The sequence below is a fragment of the Colletes gigas genome, unplaced genomic scaffold (genome assembly GCF_013123115.1).
Source record: "Colletes gigas isolate AHSC1104 unplaced genomic scaffold, ASM1312311v1 Colletes_gigas_Sc00013, whole genome shotgun sequence".
Lineage (NCBI taxonomy): Eukaryota > Metazoa > Arthropoda > Insecta > Hymenoptera > Colletidae > Colletes > Colletes gigas.
The window spans coordinates 5,202,934-5,230,123 of NW_025106642.1; the positions used below are offsets into that span (position 1 = coordinate 5,202,934).

The following is a 27,190-nucleotide window of genomic DNA, read 5'->3' on the forward strand; positions in this document are numbered from 1 at the left end:
TCGAGCGTCCCGGGTACCTAGAGCCGCTGATCTAGAAGTAAACCTTGTTTATGTGACTAACCGAAGTCGGCTGACTATGCCAAGAACAGTCTGTATACACACGTACAGTTCTTGGTAACGTCTACCGCTCAATCGGAGTTCTCCGAACAACTAGTTCGAGGTTTTGTTACCCTGTGTAGCGAATCCCGGAACACACTGTGTTATAACCACATTCTAAAAGTAACTAATGCAGCGCATTATTGCAGCTGTCCTACAAACTTCGCTGTTTATTTAGCAATTAAATATTTTCTAGCGCGAACACTACGATTTATTAATAAGTAAGGTGTCCGAGTTATTGGACATGCTCTGATTATCGAATACCTGGCGTATTAATTTTCACTATTAACTAAACGGGTTGCATTTCACGATAATATATGTGATTATTAATTCCATACGCGACATCATCAGAGTCGATGACTGTTTCATTTAACGTTAAGGTCCAATTTAATTCTGTACGCGTATTCGTTACATTTCAGACAAAAATAACATCAGAATATTATACACCCTGTCATGATATTTAATTTTCTTTCCTAGAAGCGTAGAGAATCCTGCGTTCTATCGTAATGATCTAAATCTATTATTTCCACTTGCAGCGAACCGAGCTGCATTCCAGATTCTACGCACGAAACGCGAAACGGATTTCGACTATGCAGTCTACGACAATAACGCGATTCATTGGATTTAACATCATTGTTCGCCAATGGAGGCGCGAATACCACTTGTCCAGTGAGACGATAACATTTTCGTAGCAATAAATATTCTGGATTCTTTTTAAAACGCTGTGGCGTAAAAAATTATTCATATTCTATAGTATTCGTTATGTGTTCGAAGGAAAATTATATCGTAATCGAATCATTTATTATACACTGCAGCAAAGAAATTAATTTTAAATAATTTTCATATAAAAACGAGTCGTTTGGTCCAAATCGAGCGATCTACTGCTCTATGGTAAACAGTATCTGCGATCGTAACGTTCGAAATTTTTAATTTATTCACAGTCCAAGCAAGAAAGATGGAAACAATTACGAAATTTTGGTCCTTTCGTTGGTCAGCGAATACCTAACGCGTTAATACCAAATTGCATTGCTCGAAATCTTTCGAATCTGGCGGACGGATAATGTGCCGAAAAAGACGTTCGACCAAGTAGAACGAGCGAGTTTGAGCAGCCGGCGTAGAACAGGATTGAACGTAAATTTCCAGCCGGTCGATCTTTTCACGGGTGAAAAGTTTCATTCGATCGACACAATAGTTCCATTATCCGACAATTTCGTAACGCGTTTTCGCTGATTTAACCCTTTTGCATTGGGCAGGGTCCCGCGTACCGACGCAAAATATCCCGTATGATGGTACGTGTGCGCTGTCTCGCGCACGTTGCCTAGAGCTCATTAAATTTTGTACGACTGCTCGAGATCTAGCAGCGAATTTTTTTTTTCAATTTTTTGCGACACGCTCCGTAACGAGAACGAGCTTTAGAAGATTATTTCTGGACATTGTTTCAAAAGTTTTTCTTATTTGTTATTATCCGATATCATTGATTTAAAGAAAAAAAAGTTTCTACGGTTCATTTATAAATTCAATGTTTCGAAATATGTTTGGTAATACCGACGATCCTAGACACCTCATGGGTTACCGTGGTAACGTTAAATGCGTTACTAATGAGTGCAAATTAGCGATTCAATGTCCCCCGGTACTGAAAACTCTTGACCTGTAAACCGCGGTATTGTCAACCGGGGATTCGTGCAACTTAACAGACAGTGGTATGAAACTCGCTGGGCCTGATAATGGGAAACTAGGACTCGTGAAACCCAAGAGATCGCTATCGAGGGACATGATACTGACGAGTCCATTGTGCTAAGACTTAATAGCAGTGTCCCCGTGCGATTCGAATGGCATTGGACTCTGCGAACTCGATACTCACGATCCTGGGACTCGCGAAAACCTAATCGAAGCGAAATCAGATTTCAGGAACTATTAATATGGTGTCCTAACGCTTGGTCCTGGATCTTTTGATTTCTGTCGCGTCTTGTATTGCTAACGATCTCAACTTCGAACGCTTGTATTTCGAATACTGAGGCCCAACTGCAAAGATACGTTAATTTACTTTTTACGTGGATTAATGGGAAGACACGATCAGAAAACGTAGATGATTTTCTACTGTCTCAGAGAGTCTATAGTCATAGTGATCTTCGAGCTTCCTACAGGTTTCAACCCAATCATGTGGGTTCTCCAATAATCCTCAAGACCTCTGGTATATCTCTCAGATTCGTGATCTGGATCCTCAGTCTCACGAGTTTGGGATTCTCAGAATCACGATCTACGGTACTCGACTCTTAAGTATCGTGTCCGGAGAGTGTGACGTTTTACTCATCGAATTCCACGAGTCAAGAGATGTCATTATCTAGTTCTACGAGGTCGGGGTCGTCAATACCGGGACTAACTAGACCGGTGACTCCCCCATCGCGTACCTCGTTATTATCTGGTCCCACGTGTCCGTGAACGTTGGTGTCATGTACCAAGGTTCCAAGTCACGTGTATTTCCATCCTGCAGCTGCATACATTGTTTGCTGTTTCAATGTCGTCCGCAATTTTAAGTAGATTAAATGAATACCAATTAAATTTAAAATGTAACAAAGAGACAAATAGCTTTTTATTCCATCATAAAAAATTTAATTTTAATGTAACAACATTCTACAAATTTATATTACGTTTTTCGTTATAATTTCTAGCCTTGTGGTTATTAATAAATGCAATTCACTGAACATTTTTCGTCGACGTAATTCCAGTAATTATATTACCACATTGCCAGAGAGAAACAAATTAATATAACGGGAGCGTAATAAAGTAATAATGTGAATTTTTAATTGTGCTTCAAAATGGTGGAACACAGTCTGAAATTTTTAACCGATTCACGAGCGTGCTCCATCTTTCGAGATATCGATTTGTAGCAATTAAAAGCGAAACGAGAATATCATCTCCGTGATTTTACGTAAATGTATACTTCTCGAAGTTGTATCTGTTCCTTAGATGTCGTGTACTTTTCAAAGTAATGCTTACAATCGTGCACGGAAGTTTCCCAGGCTTCTGTAACTGGCGGTGATAATAGAAGAGAAAAGTATCGATAGAACGAAGCCCATTTTCGATTTGAATTCCCAACCGATCGGACCCACGATCGATTCGTAGTTATCGATGGAAATTAGAATGGCCATTATTCCCTCCGGCCGGAGATACTTATTTCTTGGAACGGCAATATTTTCACTACATAGACACGAAACGTCGATATATAATGGCGGCACGTAGAGGCATAAATACGTGGTAGAAAATCGAGTCTTCTATTTTATGGAAATAGGGCTCGTTTGTATGTTTTAAGCAGACGTCCAGTATCGATTTCTGAACCGGTGTCCTGATATCGCGATCCCATTTTAATAAAATTCTCTATGCAAGAGAGGATTCTTCTCGTTCGCATTTCATTTCCAAAGAATGCATTTAAACATATCCCTAGGAACGAAAAAACATATTTCTTTATTACGATAAAAATACGTGTAGTTGGGGAAGGGTTTATATCTGGGAACTGTTTTGAGGGAAAGTTTCGAAGAGAAAGAGGACCGTTCCGATTATTTATGAGAGTTTTATGACAAAGTGTGGCACTACGCTCGAGACAAGGAACGAGAACGCGAACGAAAGAGCTGCGAACACCTGCTCAACGGTAAATAATGCTTTATCGACGATAAGGGATGTTTACCACGATTACCCGCCCGTCTACTTGTACACATTTGCTTGAGAACTGGTTAATCCACTGTGGCTCGATAATTAATTGTCGTATAGCTATGCCTGGAGCTCAATTAGAACTTGTACCTGCACACCAAGTAAATTATAACTTTTGACACGCTGGCGTTACGTTCGTTCTACGTGTTGATAATTTGTTCGCGAATAGTCGTCGTTGCGTAACTCAGCTGGTTTCGGTGCTGCAGCAGCGTTCTCTTTTGCAATTTGCGTTGCACGAATGTCGAGTAAAGAGTCAGACTTACACTTGACAATACTTGTAATTGCATTCTCTTTCGCCTTGTAATTTGTAGAAATTAAAATTCTTTTCTTTTTCACTTGCAAGAAATTTGTTTCTGTTACAATTGTAGATGGTTAAAGAATCTCAGTTCTCCCCTTTTGAAAGACTTGGAACTTATTTGTAATTAGTAAATAATAAGACAGTATCGCCTCATTAAATTTTCGGAATTTTCTGGTCAACGAGACGCGGGATTTGACGCGTGGTTCGATTCCCGAATCCGTACGGATCGCGTTAAGCGTCGTGTCAAATGTTGGCCACGAGATTCGTCCTCGCAGATGGACCGAAAAAAATCAATCCGAACGCGGCGCGGCGCTTCGAACGAAAATGACCAAAGTAGATCTGAACCGGGTCCGGAGGATTGATGGATTTTAACCCGGCGGTGCCAACTCCAACGGAGAACGCGACAAAAGCTTCTCATTGAGTATTTGCGTTGACTGTCAGCGTAGCGACGCTTTTTTCACCGGTGTTTTTGCCGAAAAAAGTTGCGGCGCGAGGGGATATGCCGTTGTTCGGGAAGACAAAGGGACCATCACGGTTATGATTCATGTGAAATTGTTGAAGCGTTTCTCTGCGCGTGTGTATTTAACTCGCGCGGAGTGTTAGCCGCCACGTGAACATTAGGATTGTTCAAGCGTCCCTTTGTTTCATTTGTCAAGTAATTTCGGACGTAATACGGTTCACCGAGTCGAGAGCAGTCTGTGAAAACGCAACTTCAAAATATTTAGGATTTTAAAAAAATCACCGAAACTTTAATTCGACTATTTCCTTCGGTCCTCGAATGGATGGATTGAATTTAATGTTAAATTAATTCGAAACGAACTTAACTCTAGTTCTGATAGTAGAGAAATTATGAATATTTATGACTGCAATTTAAAACTAAATTCTGTGTCGTTTAATCCCCACGATAGTCTAATCTCTATATGGTACCTCCTTAGGCTGCACTTTAAGCAGCCCTACATATTCCTCTCGTCAAAATCTAATTAATGGTTTCAAATTAGTGACAATACGCGAACCGATGGGGCAAAGAAAACATTATACGAGCTCTGATAATTATTTCAAACAATCCTTCGTCTACCTAACGCGTAGTATGTACCAACTCGAATCAACCTCAGTCCAAATTCCATAGAAAAACATTCCGTACAATAACGCAACCCGTCAAACAACCAAATTTCTACAGAGAACACATCCCTACTCCCGTTTAAGTCCGATAGACATCGTGCAAACACGAAACGTCCGGCCGGATCAATTCAGAGTCTTCTGTTTCTGTTCAAACAGCTCTCGGTCAGGTGATGCTCTACGTGGATGGTATGAATGGGGTGATGGAACACGGTCAGACGGTTCAGTGGTTATACACACTGATAGCCAGCCGGTTTCGTCTGGTGGTGAAGACCGCCCTGAAGCTGCTGCTGGTGTTCGTCGAATACGTGGAGACGAACAGCCTGCTGTTGGTCAGGGCGGTGAGGTCCGTGGACACGTCCAGGGGCATGATACCTTGGACCAACGTGATGAAGCTCCTGAAGGATTACGATGCCGCGGACACGGAGCTTCTAATTTATGCCACGACGTTGGTCAACAAGTGTCTGAATGGCATACCGGATCAGGACACTTATTACGACCAGGTGGACTGTTTGGAGGAGCAGGGGATCGAGGGCATCATTCAGAGGTACATGTCGAAGCAGGGCACCGACCTCGATCTGCTCAGGCAGTTCCAGATCTACGAGGCCGTGCTTCACCACGAGGACGGGAACGACAGGGGATCACCTATCCGTCAGCTCGACGATAACATCAGGTATCGATTTTCGCCGATGTCGCTCTTCCCGCCGATGAAAATCTTCGCGTTTTGCGTTCGACGATTTACGGGATATTGTATCGCGTCGGTGATACTCGCCGAAGGGATTCTTAAAGGGAAGGGAATTTTTAAGGAACGTTAGAGAAATATTTCGACTTCTGGGGAGATTGGAGATTTCGAAGGAAGTAATTTTGATTAGTATAAAGATTTTATATTGGAAGATGTGTAATTTCGGAAAGCGTTGTTTAAGTAGTGTGTATATAGCACGTGTAGAAATGTTTGGCTTGAATATATTTATATATTTAATTTGACTATTTGTGAATGAGACAACGTCGTAGTAAGTTCATTGACCTCGCGACGTAAACAAACACTTCGAACCCTTTTATCTCCGAAACTAGCCAATCGACTTGAAACTAAAATCGTCATATCTCCGGAACCAATTACGCTATCGACTCGTTCGAAAGCTCATTTTAAAGGGCATTTCATCCCCTATCATATGAATGTATTAACTATTACTATTTATACCGTCCTCTGTGTTTATTTTGTCATTTACTTCGACACTTTACAGGGTGTTCATCTTAACGGTCGATTTTTAAGGCATTTACAGTAATCTGAAAAGAAAAATGTTTCCAATAAGAGTTATCGTATACTTTGAGGAGAACAAAGTGCAATAATAAAAATTTCAAAAAATTGCAACTGGAAAGTGTATAGGCGGTACATACAATAATTTGTACAATTAAGATTAAAATACTTCTTCAGCGATAATTTTCTTAACTTTTGACATTCTGCGTTCCACTATCCGAGTATCCACGCACGATGCAATATTCTCAAACCAGCGAAACATAATCGTATCCGGTCCGGGTGGTAGAATTGTAAAGAGAACTTGTCCTGAATCCAGTGGACGGAACTGCTAGATCCACTACGAAAAGCCTGTAATCACTTCCGCAAACAATTCACCGGGAACGGTTGCCCTTGTGCCTGCAGGAAGACGCTGCGGAACCGGAAGTCCCTGGTGGATTCGCACGAGCGACGAAAATCCCGCAGACACTCGACGGGCACGTCTCCGTTGTCGATGTCCTTGAACGCCCGCCTAAGTCCGCGGCTAAACCACTCGTTGGGTCTAAACTCCCTGAACAACACGCTTAATTCGAGTTTGCCGGACGACGACGACGAGTCCAGCAGTTCCCAAAGCTCGCAAGGTCATCTGGGCGAGGTTCAACTGAACGGCAGCTACAAGGAGAACAAAGGTAAAAAAAAAACGACGCCTGGCTGTCGATTCTTATTCCGTCGTTCCACGCGTTAAAGGAACTTCGCTTTCGGTTTTTGTTCGCTCGTTTTGTTCGCTGGCGCGTGTCTGTCGCCGATGCAATCGCCACAAATCCGCTCGTTAACGATTCGACCGCGCGGTGAATACGAACTTGGACGCCCACGAGCGACGATTTCCGCGTTAACGGATCGTCCCTCTCTCGGGAGCGAGACCTTGCGGTTTTCAGTCCCCCGGTGCGTTTCGTTGCGGACGCAGCGCGCGAAAAACCGTAGTTTCGCCAAGAGGGGACCGTGCTCGAGGACGCTCGTAACGTCGCGGAAAACGCAGCGATTTCGGACGAGCACGCACAGTGGGTGTAACAGATAAATCGTGTTTACTCGAAAGAAACGCGAGCAAACTGATCTGATGGTTCGTGCTTGCGTTCGAATACGAGCTTCCTGCTGCGTGAGTTGATTGAAACTTTTTATTGCATCGCGTTTCTTAACTAGTAGTACAGAATGGAGTGTCCCTTTCTGGAACCGTAATTTTGTTGTGAAACTCTCGTCACCGTTGGTGTTGATTATTTAAAATTAGTCTTTTGCTACCTATTCATATTTGAAGTTGGTACTAGTAGAATCGACATTTCAAATTGTAAACACGACCATCCATTTTCCAACGGTGTCAGTATTTTATTGACACGTATGACCAGCATTTTGAAACGGTGTAGAAATAGCAAGAGATTAATGGAAGCTTCATCTATCACTTTCGAGGATGTCAAGTAGTAAATACATCGCGCATAAACACAGTTACACGAATATCGTCGACTTGTGATACTCGTATTTCCTGTAGCTTTCTTTTTTAAAGCCTTTATTCGACTATGTTTATAGAATTTTTATTTTTAGCACCGGTTAAAGATTTAACCGTTTTGGCAGGGAAATTTTTATAGAATTCAGAGGATTGAAAATTTAATTTTGGTCAGTTTCACGTCGAAGGAACGAACGAGGAAGTAATTGATCCGACGTAGGTTCTTTTTTTATCGCGAAGAAACGACACGCGAATTTATTGGAGCTGTCGTTGGCGCGTCGATCCGTACGTCAAGGGCCATAAATCAAACGAAAGGCTCGAACCGGCGCGAATTCGTCGGGAACGTAAACGACCGTACGGTATAAGCGGCTCGTTCGGTAAATAGTAAATTATAGGTTGATGCAGAAAATGATCGGGGGCGTGTGTAACAGCGGCGAACAGTTGAGAAACGCAGTGATTTATTGGGGCTTTCAGTGGACGTTGGCGTGACACCGGCGTTAAGACGTCGAAGGGAACGAGCCGAGAGACAGAGAAGCTTCATCAGGGAGCAACAAGAGGCCACGGCGAATATGCGAGCATCCGTGGGTCATTCGGACGATCAGGAAAGTTAGTAATCGACGTTTAATTCTCGCTATTTACGGTGGACACGGAAATAATAGAAATTTCACTCTCAACGACGATTCATCAATCGATAGAAAGAGTTTAACTAAAGAAAATACGAATTCATTGTTTTCTTAATTCTAAACGTAATTTTGTACGATTTATCTATCCATACAATACTGTGAAAATTTCAAAAATTGGGAGAATGTCTTTTAATCGGAAATGTCCAGTTTGTCAGGCTCTTAAATCGATTGATAAATGAGAACAGAATACTTTGTCTCCGATTTATTCAAATTTCGAGATCGACCAAGTAATTTGAATTGGATTTGCACGTAACGAGGGATCATCCGCGGAATTAAAATGTATTGGCGTTGCGAAGGTCCTTTCCCGACGAACGGCGTGCGGTACACGAACGGCACGTCGTACGAAAGAAACGCGGACTCGCCCTCGAATAAGCTGTCCAGGACGAACAGCAGGAAGGACTTGACGCCCCTGATGAACGCAGCGAACAAACTTGACTCGGAGGAGAAGAAGCCGTGGTACGGGAAGAGCCCGGACGAGGGTGTCGAGTGCGACGAGGGCAATCACACCGACGAGGATGAGGATCGTCGAGTGGTTTTACAGCTGAAGAGGGAAGGAACCGTCAAGGATCTCACACAAAAGCTGGTGGCTCAAAATCTTATACCGAGCAGCCCGGTCGAGGAGAAGGTCTCCAGGTAATTCAGTCGTGCGACGCGTGAACGAGATTCGAGTCCGTTAAGGGGGGCCCGAGATTGCGAGACACCGGTGTCCATTGTTGTTGAGCAATTAAATACGATTCCAGGGTTCGATATGTAAATCGTGACAGGAAATCGGTCGTCGATGCGAGCACGGTCGGCTCGGGGAAAGAATCGATTTCGTTACTCGATGAGATTCTACCAAACGTTTCCTATCTTGGAACGAGCACGTGATATTATCCCAGGCGTTCGCTTATGAATTTTCTGCCAGATTCTATCAAATTTTAATTAAATTTTCGTGGCTCTGTCCCGTAAATGGATATTGTATTTATGCAGCTATTACTAGCCAGCGATTTTTTCGGAGATTGTTCTAATTTGAAAAAAATTTTACAGTTTTTCGTGACCATGTAGGATACGATAGGGTGTATCAATTTTTAGTATTTACGTTACTTTTCGGGGAATATCGTATATTTTTTTGTGAATTCATTCGTCTACTATATGATGACCTTGTAAGGGCGTATACAGGGTGTTCGACCACCCCTGGGAAAGAATATAATGGGTGATTCTAAAAACCAAAATAAGACGAAAATGAAGAATATCAATTTGTTGCTTGAGGCTTCGTTAAAAAGTTATTAACGTTTAAAGTTCCATATCGACTGGAAAATTTTAAAATTTCAAATCATTTTGAAAAAATTATTTTATGATTGCAGGGGTCAATTATAATCATTTTTGTTGAATAGACATACCCTTGAAATCCTACCCACTTTCGAGAAAAAAATTCCTTACCGAAAATATAATGCCTGACCAGGAATGAATGATTCTCCATAACTCCAGAACGGATCGGAGGATTTTAATGTTTCAAAATGCAAACAACGCGTATTTTAATGAAGAATAACTAGAAATTCTAACAATATTGGAAAAGTTGTTCCCTAACACCATAAAGTGAGAAAACCTCATGAAAGTGGTCCAATTTTCAAACGGTGACCGACCACCCTGTATGTACGCCTTTCGTAATCAAAGAGTCGAGAGTCTCGAATGGACTCTCGAACGTGTCTACAGCCCTGGACTTTCGCGTTTACAGGATAGGTGACATGAGTGGTCTGATCTCGAAGGCGAAGGAGGGTCTCGCGAAATCAAAATCGAAGGCGGACGTTTTGAAGTCGCCGACCGGCGACAACCTGCCCAAGCTGCAGGAGGCGAAGAAATCGGAAAACGAGCTCCACTGGGAGGAGTTGATTAAGAAACTGAAGAGACCGCTGGCCCTCTGCGACCTCGACTTCACCGATCTGAATTCCGACGACGAGGTCGACGTTCTCGGTCCCGTGAACGTGACCAACGGGGTTCCACCGCCCCCGCCGCCCATGGTGCCACCGCCCGGCGGTGTTCGTGCCCCGCCACCGCCGCCCCTGGGGGCGAGGCTGCCGCCGCCGCTTCCTCAGGCCCCTCCGCCCCTGTTCGGGATGAATTTCAAGTCCCCGAGATCGCCAACGTCCACCGACGCCAGCAACACGCCAAAGAGTCCGCCGCCTACGTTCACGAAGAAGAGCAAGAAGACGGTGAAGCTGTTCTGGAAGGAGGTCAGGGACGATCCCATCATACTGTCCAGGCTCGATAAAAACAAGATGATATGGGACGAGCTATCGCCGGTACCTGTTGACACGCAGAAGCTCGAGCATCTGTTCGAGAGCCGCGCCAAGGATCTCATCACCAAGGTGAGCAGTCCTCGTTCTGTCCTCCGGGTGCATCCTCTTGGTCAGAGGTTTGGTTATTCATTAATATTCGCGCGACGATGAAACCCGTGACTCTGTACGATTCGTCGGTGGACGTCTCGCGACCTATCGAGCCAAAAGTAACACTTTCTTAACGTCACTCTTTCTCTTTACTGTCCTTTATATCAGTTCTATAAGCGCGAGTACGAGACTTTCACTTCTATCGGGGGAATCCTGTAATTTATGTTTTAAATACGACTTGAATTCATCGATTTAATATTTTTAAAACTGTGCTATCTACACGTATGCACATCCTGATCTTATTTAGTATATTTTAAAAGACGAGAGAATTGAAAACGTAGCTGTTATTATTCCCGTTGGAATTGTTTAGATGAAATTCCACCGTGCCGTTTTGATTTCGCGAGGGGGTGGAAAAAGCTGGTCACTTAATCCCTCGTCGCGGCAAAATGATTCAAAGGGAACGTTAAATCCGTTGACTATTCACGATCGAACCCGTGGCTCCCGGGGTCGCTCTATCGCCGAATTCTAAATCCCTTTCTGGTAACAAAAAATAATTGCTTTTCGAAAGCCTCGGTTCCCTCCCCCCGTAACCAAGGGAACAATGCACGCGACATGGCCGAGTTTCCGGTTTCCCTTCGCGTCGATGCAAAACCACTTATCCGTCTGGCTCTCGCGGTTTCTCAAAATCCATTGCCCGCGACAGGAAATTTAATTACCCCAAAGGGAATTTCGAGCAAAAGGTCAACGCTGTACAGCCGCCCCCCCATGAATCTTAGGCATTTCTTTGTTTCTTCTCTCTTTGGCGGACCACAACAAACGACGTCAGTCATCCCGCGACTCTTGATTCGTTAAACTCGCTCCAAAGAGCGAATGCTCCGCCGTACGTCTGCTTTTCAGCTGAAATTCCGCTGGTCGCGGGTACCCACAATCCAGAATACACAAAGCTGCTTCAGGAGGTTGTCATGCGCTTAGAGGGGACGAAACCTTCGAACCTGGAGGTCAAGGAAATCGTTATTTTCCCCCGGTGTCCTCGCAAAGTCCTTTTCTTGCGACGATGTCCAAGGGATGACCGTTGGCTGTGGCAGGAATGATTTATTTCCACTCGTTCTGTATCTTCCATTGTTTGGGGAATTATTCTCGCGGACAAAATTAATTAATCGTGGCGCGAGATAGCGTCCCTTCGTGGCGATTAAAAGTTTCGTTGCGAAGCTCCCGCGTGTAACTGAACTCCTTTGTAAATAAAGATGGATCGTTTTTGCAACGAAGCTTTGCAATTCGGATACTTCTTGCACCGATGGAAGTTGAAAAGTTAGCAACTCGATCGTTCGATTGCATTCTGTGGTAGAAAATTTATTTACGCTGTACTCCTTATATTTTTTAAATATTTTAGTATATATTATAACACTTGGATCGTGACGTACCAGTTGCGTTAAATTTATCAATTGTTGGAATCTTTTGAAGATACAAAGAAAATATTATAGAATGTTTCGATAAAAGTTTCTTGCGATTTTATTAATATTAAAACATCGATGAAAAGTTTCGAACGGTCGAGGGAGAAAACATTTTCTATTCTCGTCGCGATAATTTGTACAACCCTTTCGTTCGAGCTCGCGAGAAATTCGTTTAATGGTAATCCACCCCTCTAATTAGCAAACATTTGCCGAAATTCTCGCCGGACCCGTTATCCAATTGCCGGGGAATGTTTTTTCTGTTCGCTCGCCAGTAATTATTGTCTCGTTAGCCCGATGTCGAGGATTCGGTTGGCCACGTGGGGCGGTTCCTCTCGAGATATTTTTAAATAAAGGATACCAGCCGCGGAGTGGAGCATTAAACACACTGCAGGAAAACTCCGTCCGAAATGGAGTGCCGGGAATTGCATTAAATACGAGCCCCCCGCCTACCGTTTCTTTTCCCCTGCATTCTTTCGAACGTGTTTCGACGATAACGGAAGGAATTAAAGGCTCGACCGGACCTCGACTTCCTTTTTCCTTCGCGCGTTTAAATCACAGGGCAGTGGACGGCGTTCGAACTGGCGTCGAGACGCTTCAACGCGTTCGCTGTCCAGCTGCAAAAAGGGGTGGTTCTTACGCGTCTTAAGAAGTACTATTTTTTAATATAATACATTGGAGGGTTCGAAATTTAAAAATAAAATGCACGCTGCTCAGCGACCACCGATTGACACATATTCGTAATAGGATTAGATCAGGGTTGTCACAGAGGGCCAAGGGTATTCATTGCCACCATTTACAGTCGCATAAACATAAGAGCCGTCACTCGAACACGACTCGAGGCTTCGTTCCAATTCTCCCGATGCCTTTGACGCGGATTACACGTTTAATCCGCCCTGTTCGCGAGGGGGTTGCGCGCCCCTTAAACCGCTTCGCCCTTAAACGGCTTTATTTTCGATTGCGTATACAATAACAGAACGCCCCGGGATCGCTCCGCGGGGCCGAGGAATCTCGATTCTAGGAACGTTTCTCGTTCGAGGGGCAAAGAGAAACGTTTACCAAAGCTTAAGAGGATAAAAATCCCTCGCGTCGATCCCCGTCCCCCTATTCGCGCGTTTGATTTTACGGCTTCCCGCGGAACTTCCTGTTAAGTTTATTAAAATATTCGCCGCGTTTAATATTCGCTCGAACCGGCGCGATTGTTTGCGCATTGTCAAAGAGGACGACGAAGTTTCCTGGGAGGCTGGAGTTCTTTAAATCGCGAAAAGCCCCGCAGCTGCGGCGCTTCCGTTCCCCTTTCTTCGCGTCGCGAAGAAAAACAGAAAATATTACGCCGTTGGTCAGCTACGAATGTCAACGAGCTCAAAGGATTTAAGTTTCCTCCGTTATTCCGCTACCTTTTCTTTCCCGTTGTTCTTTCGATTCTCTTTCGCGTTGTTTCATAGGGCCCGGGTATAAGGAAGAGACTTTTTCTCCCGCACAGTCGACGAGGCTCTTGAGCGATTTTACTCGTTAAACGTGGAATGTCTTAATTGAAAACACTTCCCGGTAGATATCGTTAAAAAGTTTGGATAATGGAATTTGCTTCCCTTTTGATAGTCCTCGAAGCGAAAGGAACTGTTGGTCTTGAAAACAATTTATTGACGAGGGCGCCCTTAAATCTTAAACGGTACGTTTTGGCGTAAATATATTTTCATCGAAGAAAATATGCTGTCATAGTCTGTCTTAATTAAATATAAACATTCCTTTCTACCGAAACCTTAAAGGAATTTTTTCATAATTAGTCTTATCAGGCAACATTGAAACTAAAAAAGAATCTTCTAATATCCGGAATAAAAAATTGTCCAAATTAATCGCTGCGGACGTCGGTGATATTTATCTCCTTTATTAAAATCTCGCGACGCGAAAAAGAGCTCGTTAGAAAACACGCTTGAAATTGAATGAGCCGGCCATTAAAATTACGCGAGCCGCGTAACCGGGAATTTCTTAAATTCGCGAATTTTTCTAACGAGATGTCGTTTTCCCCGGGCTTTGCATTATCGGATTCCATTGAATAAATTTCGTTCGAGGAACGGAAACGGGCATACGTATTTCCCATTTCGCCACGCGCAATTCTGTCTCGCGCTAGCGTTGAATCGCGTACGTATCGAGTAAATTTTCCGGCAAATAGAAATTCACAGGAAAAGCGTGCTCGTAAGGCCGGTAATATCTCGTGGGCATACAGAAATTGCATTTACACGCGTGTTCGCGCCTCTTCTATCCCTTTCAATTAATCTTTTCCCCGCGGAAAATTTCCACCGTAGGGATTTCTATTTCGGGAAATAGTTGCAGTGGAATTTTCGAACGAAAGATAAGAAATAGAATCACGGTAACGCCACGTAAGAGTCGCGAAATGATATTACGCGTGGAATATTTCTCGCCTGGAATACGTGCGATTTAATAGGCCGAGAAACCCGACGGTTGGTTTCTTCACGATAGCGTTGATGGTCCGAATAGAATCACGTTTTTCCACGTGCCGTAGTGGCTCACATCTCACGCACATTAATTTCACCGTGGATATCGGATAATGCCACGTCGTCTCCGGGTAACACGCGTTTTCCCTCGGTTGGTGAAAACCGGTGGAAATTCTTCGACGATCGTCACCGACCGCGTTCAGAGATTCCACGCGAACGGTCGGCTCGTCGCTAATTACTACCCGTAATTACATGCCAGTTTTATCGGCTTTGACCGTTCTTGCCTCGCGTTTTAAATCGTCACGAGCCAATGGACACGCCGACACAACGCGAGAGGTCAGGAAGTCCTTGTAAACGAGATAAATTCGTCATTACTGGAGTTTAATCCCTTGGCCACATATGTGGACGTTTAGTTTTTTATAATTATATCAATAATAAATAGACCAAAAACTACAGATTATAAAAAGAAAAAATCGTCCATGAAGAGTTTAACTTTTTGACGATATAGGGAAACATTATTCTTCAAATTTCGTGCAAATAATAATAACTGAAATTGAAGTTCAAAGTAAATAGAATTAATTAAGAATTGAACACATTTTCTATTCAAAGAAATTAAAAAAAAAGAGAAGTATGTTCTCTGCTATATTTTATTAAGGACCCAAATGATGGAAGATCGAAACGAAGAATTAAAAACTGTAGAAAATGAATTCAACATTCGTAGTACAGAGTAGCTATTTTCAAAGAGTTGGATGTTTCTCAGCGCGGTGGTTAAGAATCACTGTCCCAACTTGTGACACTGGTATTGTCTTTTCTCTCGAGTCGCGTCTTTTCTTTACTCGTGCACCGTGTCTCGGCCTCCGCCTCTTCCGCCTCGTCTTCGGAACGATGCTTTTTGCCTGCTGGTCCTTTGAACTTTTACATTTACACCGGAGTCCGATAATAATTAATGCCTGGCAAAGAGTCCGACAAGACTTTTCGCGAGAAAACGGGCGAAAGAAGGGCGAAGGGAAAAAGGGACGGCGTGAATCGGGAAAATTACGGAACACCGAGTGCTGCGGAGTGAAATTGGAGCAAGCGAACGAGACGGGACAGAAAGAGGAAAGAAATCACCGGGACGTTGTTGGCCATTTTTTTTTTTTCTACCTCTTTTTCGTTGATCCCTCTGTAAATTTAACGAGACTCGACGTACTCGGATTTTGTTGCGTAAATATCGGTTACAGCAAATATTGACCGCCTTCGAGCGATTTAATTTGTCCGTAGAACGTAGATATTGGAAGAGATAGAGAGTCTCTGTTTCTTTGGATCTTCCTCGAGCCACGACTTATCGCTACCCGATAATCTTTAAGGCGATTGATATCTCCAGTTTCATATTTATGAAGGAGTCGACGTCGATTTGCGGATAAAGGGGAAAAATGCATTTACATTCGGGAGCATTACGAACGCCAATCGAAATTGCTATGGATAAATAGAATTCATATGAACCGCGGATCTGACTAATGAGAGATTTTTCCTGTTCGTCGACGAGTAAGATACTGTTACATTATTTATGAAGTCGGTATAAAAATACTGTGACGGCACGAAGTCCTCATTAAAGCTTCAGAGAAGAGATGATATTCTCTTCTTTTTTTTTTAATCACATTATTATCTTGAATTTGTATAAAAAATGATCTGCTAATCGGGAATGAAAAGATCCGGTGGAATCCTTATTAAAATTTTGCGGCAAGACGGTACGAGGGGTTTTTTTTCATTTCGAAGCTTCGAGGTTGACGTATGCTGCAAGTTCGAAAGAACATTCTCGTCGGAATTGTTAGGAAAAAACTGGTTAAAATGGGAGTTTGGATTCTCGCGTTACCCTTTATCCCTCGTGCTATATTATTTTAACCGCGCGGTTTGCTACAGAGATTTCACCGGACGATCATACACACGAACGATCACAATCTTGGTATAATAGGCTCCGTTAGTCTAACGAAGTAACTTTAACAATAACACTGCGTAAATTAATACGATCCGTAACTGTAACGATATCCCGTGATAATGATCGCGAATAATAATACGGCGAATAGCGGATGGGTGGTGGTGATGGTGGTTTAATACAATACGACTAATTTTTTCTTGTATTATTTGCAATATTCTTGGTGCTCGCACGAAAAATGAACGAAATGGCATGCTGGAATTTTACAGGAGGTGAGTCCTAATTTCTTAACTTCATTTAACGAACGTGTTTCTCTAATCCCGAATCAGCTTGCACTCGTTGTACACGTTTTTCTGCCGTTTGTTACGCTTGCCATTAACACGCAAAGAATCGATATTTTGTTCGATCTAATAATTAAAACGAACCTGCTTGCACGAACGCGTAACAACCTACACTGCTAATACATTCACGTTTCCGACAAGTACACTGACTAACTAACTTGGATGTATTTACTTTTTAATTCACTTGCCTCTCCAATCTCTCTTTCCCCCTTCGAGCTTTTGTTTATTCGTTGCACTGTTTGCGTTAGCATCGTGCACCGTTGCCGTGCGCATCATTCGTTATCGAACTTTGCTAAACTCGCATCGCCAATAATAATATTACTTTCCGCCGATTGGCCCGTAAAAATAGCCAATACATTACCGGGTGTTTTCGTCTCTCTGTATTTCCGTTTCCCGTCAGTTTGGAATATGAATATTTTACACGCGGTTGAATATACACGCGATTTCGACGGTCGATCGTGCTTTTCGTTTGGAAAGTCATTCGTGCACGGTGTTCGTTCCTGATTAAATTCACGATTTTGAGTGTCGCAGCATTTATGGAAACACTTTTCAAGTTACCCAGCGACCATGAATTCTCGATCACCGTCTAAGCGTGTTTGTTCTTTTCTCTCCCGTCGAGCAGAAGCAGCAAGAGATGAACAAGAACAAGGAGATCATCGTGCTGGACCATAAAAGATCGAACGCCATCAACATCGGTATGACCAAGTTGCCGCCACCGAGATCGATCAAGACCGCGATCTTGAAAATGGACGCGACCATTATGAACAGGGAGGGTATCGAGGTAAGAATTTCATTCATTTTACCTAAATCCTATACAAGATCTCTGATTAATCAGTATTTTGTCATGTGATAATTGAATTACAATTGAATTTCTTGTCCTTTCGAAGGTTCCTAGTTTTATTATATTTAAGCGACATTAACAGACAAATACAAGATTATTTATCGATTGGAGGTGTGCAAATATTCGCGAACATCGAGTTCGATATTATCAGACATTTGGTTCAGTTTAGAAGTGTAATATAAAATCTTGGACCAGACTCGATCTGACGTGACTTAAATAGGTAATCCTTCTGATTAATAGACACGTAATATTTATTTATTATTTGAGAATTTTCTGCTGTCTTTCAACGTCATGAAGTATTTGCACACCTCTGGAACTATTTGGTGTACGAAATGCCTTTTTAATAAAAATGCTATCACATTGCTCTTCGAAGCCGACGAATATCTCTGACATCTATCCACTTCTTTCTCAATTTTCTCCCGATACGGAATTTACATCACGATCCCAGTTTCGTTTCGAATCCTAATCGATGGCGTGTCGCGATTCTTGGTTCACGATTAGCCCAAAGGTTCTGTTGAAACACCGCGTACGCTATGTTTTCGCGGTTTTTCCTCGTTTCTCTAATTTTCTTGTTCGTTTTCTTTTCTTCGTTCGTTCCTATCCCTCGCCCCCCCTCGGTTCCCTCGCGATAGAAACTATTGACGATGCTGCCGACCGAGGAGGAGAGGTCGAGGATACAAGAGGCGCAGGCCGCCAATCCTGACCTACCTTTGGGATCGGCCGAGCAGTTTCTTCTAACTTTGGCCTCCATCTCGGAGTTACCCGCCAGGCTGAAACTTTGGGCGTTCAAGCTGGACTTTGAGAATTCGGAGAAGGTGAGTCGAAACGGCTATAAACTACTCGCGTACAGCAAATATCGTAATACAAGTAAATCGGATAAAAATAAAGTACGTATTTTGTTTAACACTAGATTTACAGGCATTGATCGCACGTATATTGATTGATACTTTTCATGTTGACGATTACCTTAAAATACGATTTCTCTTTTAATTAGAATACGTATTCATGCCATTGCACCAAACAAATTCAACGTGAGTTGTTACAAAATAATATTTACGCGTTGTGCAATTTTAAATATGGAGAATAAAGATACCAGTGCAGTCTTGAATGCCTCCATGAAGAAAAGAAGCAATAAAAGAATCGCAAGAACGAATGTTTATTTAAAAAAGAGTAGTTTGAAAGGTTCCAAGTAGATCGTTGGGCGTATTTAAGATGTTCAATTTTAATAATCGTGTTAACGTAAATAAAATGAAGGATTTGGAAGGTGAAATCCTTTTCGATATTACTTCTCGCGCAAAACGAAACAACGACGTGGCTGTAAATGCAGTTCCGCGTGAGAAGCCCGCATGTCATTTCGCATGCAAATTCTATTAAGCGTCGTCGCATACCAATGCGCGTAATGGCGATCGAATTGGCCCGTTATTTCTCACGAATCTCGTCTCGAATTCCGCGGAGATAGTCGTGGCCACGACGAGGAGAAACGCCAGGTATGCGAGGAAGGAAGTCGCGGGGAACGTTCCCCGCATAATCGCGCGATTTCTTCGCTGGGAATACGGCGAATTCCGATACACGATCGTGCTGCGAACGAACGTGCATCACTTCCTCCGCGAACTGGCGCCTAACTCGAGGGTGTGAAACACTTTTACCGCGGGACCGGGAATTTTCGTATCTACGTACCCGGAGTTACGACGTCTGAATTCATCCTTGGGTGTATTCTCGCCTAACTATCGCCTTCGACCACGAACCGCTCGATTGATTCGATAAACACGTACGACTCTGTTCCTTCCACGGAAGATTCAAATGTATTTCCACTCAAATGAGACGATGTATTACGTTTTTTGACATTTCGTGAGAAATTGGAAAGGAATTTTCTTTAAAATCGTGCGAAAAAGTCTCTACGAAATGGGACAAGTAATCTAGAATGAAAAATTGAATTATTGGTTTTGGAGACGATTGTCTTATTTTATTTCAAACTGCACATGCTATCAGTGACTATCGATTCTCTGAATTTTAATTCAGAATTTTCTACAATAAAAAATTGTACTATAAATTTTGAAGACACTTATCTTATTCTATTTCTTTAAAAGAAACTTCCTTAAAATGGCTCTTACGTCAAACTGCACATATTATCAGTGTCTATCGATTTTCTGAATTGAATTGAAATTGAATTATCAGTTTTAGAGACGCTTATCTTGTTCTATTTCGATTTCTCTAAAATGGCCCTTACGTCAACCTACGCTTATCATCAATGGTTATACTCTGTTTAAAAAACATAATTGTGATTGAACGACCAAGTGAAGAAATAATTGATTTTTTAAAAACGTATATACGACGGCCTCGTGAAAAGGGTAACGTCGAAGGATTCGCGAGGGGCTTTGAGATTTAACGAATCCGCGAAAACGAACGCGGCTCGATAGAAATAATCGCGAACCATCTTTGTGACTGCAGGAAATTGCGGACCCTTTGATGGATCTGAAGCAGGGAATGGAGACCCTGCGAGTGAATAAAACGTTCCGCGGGATTTTGAGCACGCTCCTTTCGATCGGGATATTCCTCAACGGAAATGAGGTAGGTATTGAATGCCAGCCAAATGATATCCGCTTAATCCGTCCGTCGGAGTCACCGGTCGCGCGGAATCGATATCCATCGGCGTCGATAATTTTCGTGTAACCGTTAGCCGATGATACGAGGTGGAAAAAAAAAAGAAAAAAGGGACGAACGTCGGTCCAGGCGATTCGCTTGGCTGGCTGCCACGTTTCCGAAAACAGAAACCGTTCGGCCTATCGCGTACCCTTTTGTCCGATAACGATGCAATGTCCGTAGGCGGTGCAGTTTGCACCTTCACGCTCGTGAATCCCGTGTATGGTTCGCCGTGCACGATTCCGATCGTTTGTTGTGCTCCAAGAAGCTGGACACGCGAGTCATTTTACACTATTTAGCTCGAATGAAAAAACTATTCGCGATTTCAGTAGATCGTTCGTCGATTGATGAGGATAAAATTTGTAATTCGATAAAAAACAAATAAAATTGAAACGTACCAATTCACAGAAGCTTGAAATGGATAGATATTGTGAGAAAGTTCGAAGTATGAGATTCACGCTGAATTTACGTAACGAAAGTTTCCTGATCGTGCTTGAGAATAATTTTGTTTGCATATGATAAAATCAAACCTGAACCACTTAATAATTGGAGAACAATCTCCAGGCAAACGTTTTAAGTAACAGCATCGAATTACATTTTAATAAATAAATCAATTTTATAGCGTTGTCAAACAAGAAGGAGTTTACCGTATTTCATAAAATTGCACGATATGTTTGAAATATTGCTGTTGTAGTACGAAACTTGGCACGAACATGTGGGACGACCTAATATTAACATTAGATAGCGTTCCCCGAGCGTGGCGTGATCATGTTGTACTTCAACTTCGCGTGTATGTAAATTAATATTCGTGCATACGTGAAATATTAGCACCATTTGTTTTTATTTTCGGTAGAGTATATAAATACCATTCTTCGGTTTTAATCGTAATAACTCCTTTCGACTCTTTTTAAAAGTTGCCTGGATCTGTACAAGTTTTATAAATCCCACAATTTTCTACAGAAAACTATTGTTAAAGAAAGCTAGTTTTACCGACTTTTAGCCGCGTGGAACGCAACCAGAGTCGTTGTTTTCGCGTCCAAAGCAACTGGACACGCAACATCCAGCGCACAAATGGTATATTCGCACGAATATTCGTGCCAGTTCGAGATTCTGATTCGACGCGGGACGATCCCTTTCTATTCGTCATCGAATATATTAACTGCAACGTTTCTTTAATAACGTACGACTAATCGTTTCTTATCTATCCTTCGCGGCGTGGTTCGCTGTGTTTTTACACCTCACGGCCATTTATCGAACTCGCGTAGCCGTGGAGTTCGCAGCTGACGCGAAGTTCTCCTCGTTCCTCGTGTCTCGCAGGAAATTAGCAAAAAGTGTCTAGGGCTCGAAAGAAATTTCCTATTCCAGTCGTTAAACGTTCCGTTGAATATTTTTACTCTGGCATTCCCAATAGAAGAACCGTGTGGCGTTCGAATAATCGAACGAGAAGACAAACGCTGAAATTCTCCATTACTTGGACGGAATTTTATCCAAATTAACCAATTCATTGTCAAGCCTAAATTATATGATTATTGAATTATATGATCATTGTCATTTTTGTTTCAAGTGTTATTGTTTATCGAAGTTCCGTTATTTCTTGATTAGCACACATATTATCCCATAAATAAGTGACCACATTGACTATCGAACCAGTACATAAATTAAGATTTATCTTAGCACTTATTTTCGTAAGAAATTTATTTCCTTTAACGTTTCAACCTGAGAATTAATTGTCTTAGTTCCATAGTAAAAAATCCTGTCATTCATAGATGACATGGCAGTCAAAGTGTTAAGGTACCACGAGTGGCAGCGAATGGGTTAACAAACTATTCGAAAGTAAACTTAATTCGTACCTGAAACACGAACGAAATAACATAATTCTTCTAGTCACTACAAGCAATCAATTTTATTCAATTGTATAAAATTCTTTAATAATTTCTGTGTCGACGCCATATACGAAATCGTAACAATTTGTGTATTTAAAAATCGCCAAAGACCTGAACGGGGAACCGTGTCGACGTCTCGTATCGTCGAATAAATCGTAGAGATCCGTGAACGATGTACAAGAAAATTGATCGCGAGCAACGCCCACGTCTGGTTCCGGCGGATAAAAGCATGGGAAAAGTTTCGAACGATGGGAATCGACGCCATTCGGAATGCCATCCTCGTCGGCTTGTAAGAGCCCAGGGATATCGATTCCGGGTTTTCGCGACAATTATGTTACGCGGGAAAGTGGCCGGAAGCGTCCAACCGAAAGGTCGAGACTGTGAAACGTAGAAGTTAGCGTTAGAAACGATGGGAGGGGTGGGGGGGGGGAGGGTCGCGTAACGCTGACACGTCCTCTGCCTTTTTCAGGTGAAGGGCTTTCAGCTGGAATACCTCGCCAAAGTACCTGAAGTGAAGGATACGGTTCACAAACACTCGCTGCTTCATCACCTTTGCCACATGGTGATGGAGAAGTTTCCGGATTCTACGGATCTCTATTCGGAGGTGAGAGGGGTGCATACTTCGCGTCGAACCGAGTGGATAAAACTTTAGTTTCGCTGGCGCTCGCAAGACGGAATAACCGTGGCTGCATTTCCGAGGATCGCGACCAGAAGTTCCTCCTCGTTCCGGGCAACTTCTTCGGGGGTGGGATCTGTTGCGAACGCCGTTCCCGTGAAATTGTGTCCAACGCGCGGTTAAATCGAGCCGCCGTGTAATTGGGGACCGCGAATCCGCGTGCGAATAATTTACAATTTATCGCCGCGACCACGACGGTCCAATACGATTTCTTTCCAATTTTCTCCCTTGGGAACTTCTCGTCGCGATCTTTAATTAATCGTAGCACAATGCTTCGTAACGGGAACTATTTTTGTCTTTTGAAGAAAATTATGTTTATATTTTCTCAGCTTGGTAACAGAAACTATTTTTCTCTTTCGAAGGAAATTGCTTGGCTAATACTTTATTTTTAGTGATGCATAATTGAAGAAAGTATTGAAATATAAATCTATCAAAATTCGATAATTTCAATATTATTCTTTCCATCGAAATTAAATGCAGAAAGATATTTACTGTTACTTGTATATTAAATGAAATTCTAAAAATTGCATTGTTTCTCTGAGAGCACAGTATGAATTTCACCGTCTCGTTAAATCGATCACCCCAATCGAAACGTCAACTTGCTTCTATCGATAGATACACACGATACGTGGAAAATAAAATATGAAATAACCTTCATCGACTATTTCTCGATTGGAAAGTCTAAACTTAGAAATACTAAACGTGGATGTATAGTATCTGTGGCTGGTCGTACAGAGTTGGCGGGAAATAATTTTGTCGGGCGGGCTACGTGTATTTGGTTTAGATCGGTGCGGTGACGAGGGCCTCGAAAATCGACTTCGACGAGCTGGCGTCCAACATCGGGAAACTGGAGAGCGAGTGCAAGGCGTCCTGGGACCATTTGAAGCTCATCGCGAAACACGACGGCTCGACGATGATGAAAGTCAAGTAAGTACCAGTCGAAATTGTATCTGTCCCGACGTGAAATTGCGACCGATCCGCGCGTACCTCCCCGTTTCTGTTCGCCGTCCGTGGACACCCGTGGAAGTTTCTTCCCGGCGAAGTTTCGACCGCGAAATTCGCGGAGGATCCGAGCAATGTTCGATAAACTCGCGACAGACTTTTTTCCCCACCGACGAAAACTGGCGCCGCTCCAAATGCCACCACCATTAATTACCGAAAGCGTATTTCTTCCTTCCATGGGTTCGGCTTCCTGCTCGGTACCTTTAACTTTTTTTTCTTCTTCTTTTTTATTTTATTTCACCTTATCCCGTTTATACTCTGAGCTCGAAGCCTTACTCCCCCACTCCCAACCAGTTCTTATCTAAGTCAGCCATATCGGGCGATATTTTGCTTCTTCTTTTTCTTACTCGAGTTTTTCTCGAATTACGCCCGGAATTATGACGTAAATTTATCTCGAAAGGCGAGTAAGAAATAATGAGATAAATATATGGACTGAATGGATGGTCTGAAAAAATTAATCTTGAATCTTTCGTCTGTTTATAATACTTCTTTGAGCAAACTTTCCCACTGAACGTGCAGGTGCCTCGTTCGTAATAATTTAACTCCTTGCGACACAAAAATGTTCGTAATTGGTGAAATACGTTTTTTTATAGAGAATGCACATGTTAGGGAAAATATCGTGTACAATAATCGTAAATGTATTAACACAAATCTGAATCGAAAAGGATCGTGAACATCTCGAGCATGGTTCATCGACTCTTAAATCAGAACTGTCCTGACCCACATATTAGCGGCCATTGAACCTGTCAAGAATCTCCTTTGCATCGTAAAGCCACCTCCAGTGTCTCTTACGTTTAAAAAGTTCCTTTACGATCATCTTACATTTATTTTCTTAAACGTAGCAACGAAAGTTAACGCTTGCGTATGACGTATCCTATTATTGGTGATAGATAATCTGAATTAAATTGAAACCTTTGAAAATACCAATAAGTATCCAGCTAGCTTTAGTAGTTCGTATATGGGCATAAAATTCACAGAAAATCCAGTAAAAATGAATAATTTTTTCCCCTTCCATGTTTACAACGGGAACTCCTCCTGAACGGTTGCGGTAAGGATCGAATATTCAATCAGCAATTAGCAGTGGCGTTCTCAGAATTACTCGGACCCGTTTCGGTCATCGTTAACGTTGCCCATTTCGCGTTGCGTGGCCCTTTGTTCGCCCGAACGTGCGTTACGACCCGTTTAATCGTATTTACAGTTCACCGTCAACGAGAACAATGCCGGTGCCTGAGACCTGGCAAATCTCGTACTTAATTGCAACGTCGGTACGAGGGGCGCGGTAAGTAGCAGTTGCCCGAGTAGCGCTTCATATCCTGTCCCGATGCGTGTTGTTGCATCGCACAGATATACCGGGGCGATATTTTGTTTAACGGTGCAACGTCTCGTTAATATCGCCTCGCGTGGCCCCCGTTGATTAAGTGTAACGGTACGCCCTAAATGCCGGGCCGGGTTAATTCGTTTTTGCGAGAAACTCGTTTGAGCGACCGGGCTACCGAGTGGACCACTCGACGCGAGAATAATGAGAGTTTTGTAATGTAAAAAATCGCCGCTCGCGATTGACCCTTCGCGTTATGACATCATTCGGGAAGGTGAAAGACACCACGAGGCGGAATTCATCGCGCTTGGCTTACGATTTATTTTGCGTGTGTCTCCGTTCGAGACGGAGCGATCGATTCGTATAATGGCACGTTGCTGGTCGAATTGTAGAGAAATAAGATTCATATTTTTTGTAAAAAACCTCCAACGTAAATAGGAAATAGAGAATCTTCAGTTAACAACGCGTATTAAAAATAGTAAAACTTTACACGCGTACAGTTTCGAAGCTACTTGTGTTTTCTTCAAAACTGAGCCACTGTTAGAAGCGGTAGACATTCCTCTTTAAAATGGCTTTTGGTTTTTGACGATCGGACTTTCCGTTTTCGAGATATCGCAATTTATGTAAAGGGGTGATTTTTCTAATTCGACTATCTCTGTCTCCGTCTGACGCGTCGCGCCGGACCTCTCTTTCTCGCACGTGACTCGCGACCGAGTGGCCGAGTGACCTAGTTACTACGAGCACGTGCGGTCAACGACCTTGGCAAGGCCGTAGCAAAAAAGTAAACAAACGCTTCGGACCCTTCAATCTCCGAAACTAGCCACCGCATCGACTCGAAACTAAAATCGTCATATCTCCGGAACTAATTAAGCTATCGACTCGTTCGAACGCTCATTTTAAAGGGCATTTTATCCCCTATCATATGAATGTATTAACTATTATTATTTATACCGTCTTCTGTGTTTATTTTGTCATTTACTTCGACACTTTACAGGGTGTTCATCTTAACGGTCGATTTTTAAGGCATTTACGCTAATCTGACAGAAAAATGTTTCCAATAAGAGTTAACGTATACTTTGAGGAGAACAAAGTGCAATAATAAAAATTTCGAAAAATTGCAACCTATATGTGTAACTGTAAGGTCTGTGATATATTTTTATATTATAAGTTATAAAATGCATAAAATGACATTACTACTTATGCACTTAACGTATAAACCCCCTTGTATTTGTCAGAGAATCGTTTGAAGAAATGCATCGTGGATTCATACGGACCCTTTTGCAATTTTATTCGAATTTCCTCGATAGCGAAAGAGATCCTCGAACTTTAATCCGTGATCCACGGCTCTCTGTTGATCCAGAATGTCAGACTTCCTGGCGGATTGCGCGGAAAGGATAATCGTGCTGGGCATCGTGCACAGGCGGATCATAAATCGATTCCACAAGTTCATCCTATGGCTGGGTATCCCGTTGCACAGGGTCCAGGACACCAAACCGAACGAGTTCTGCCGCGTGGTGTCCGAATTCGCGTTGGAGTACAGGACCACGCGCGAGCGGGTGATACAGCAGCTGGAGAAAAAAGCCAATCACCGTGAAAGGAACAAGACCAGGGGGAAGATGATCACAGAGGTGAGTTACAACGCCGGGTCCCGTATTTTTCCTCGGTGCCGTGGTCGCTGAAAATCGGGAGCCGCTC

The 27,190-nt window shown here is 42.7% G+C and overlaps 1 protein-coding gene across 1 annotated transcript in view; it reads left to right on the plus strand.

The window, feature by feature from the left end:
- The window catches only part of LOC122399487 (FH1/FH2 domain-containing protein 3), a 250,892-nt gene that overhangs the window by 203,022 nt on the left and 20,680 nt on the right, over positions 1-27,190 (plus strand). Inside the window, exons 6-16 of the mRNA XM_043400189.1 lie at positions 5,375-5,888; positions 6,873-7,135; positions 8,413-8,519; positions 9,100-9,254; positions 10,336-10,966; positions 17,761-17,919; positions 18,612-18,794; positions 20,428-20,547; positions 22,972-23,106; positions 23,963-24,105; positions 26,856-27,123. Of these exons, the coding sequence (XP_043256124.1) occupies positions 5,375-5,888; positions 6,873-7,135; positions 8,413-8,519; positions 9,100-9,254; positions 10,336-10,966; positions 17,761-17,919; positions 18,612-18,794; positions 20,428-20,547; positions 22,972-23,106; positions 23,963-24,105; positions 26,856-27,123 (2,678 nt within the window). The remainder of the gene's footprint in view (positions 1-5,374; positions 5,889-6,872; positions 7,136-8,412; positions 8,520-9,099; positions 9,255-10,335; positions 10,967-17,760; positions 17,920-18,611; positions 18,795-20,427; positions 20,548-22,971; positions 23,107-23,962; positions 24,106-26,855; positions 27,124-27,190) is intronic.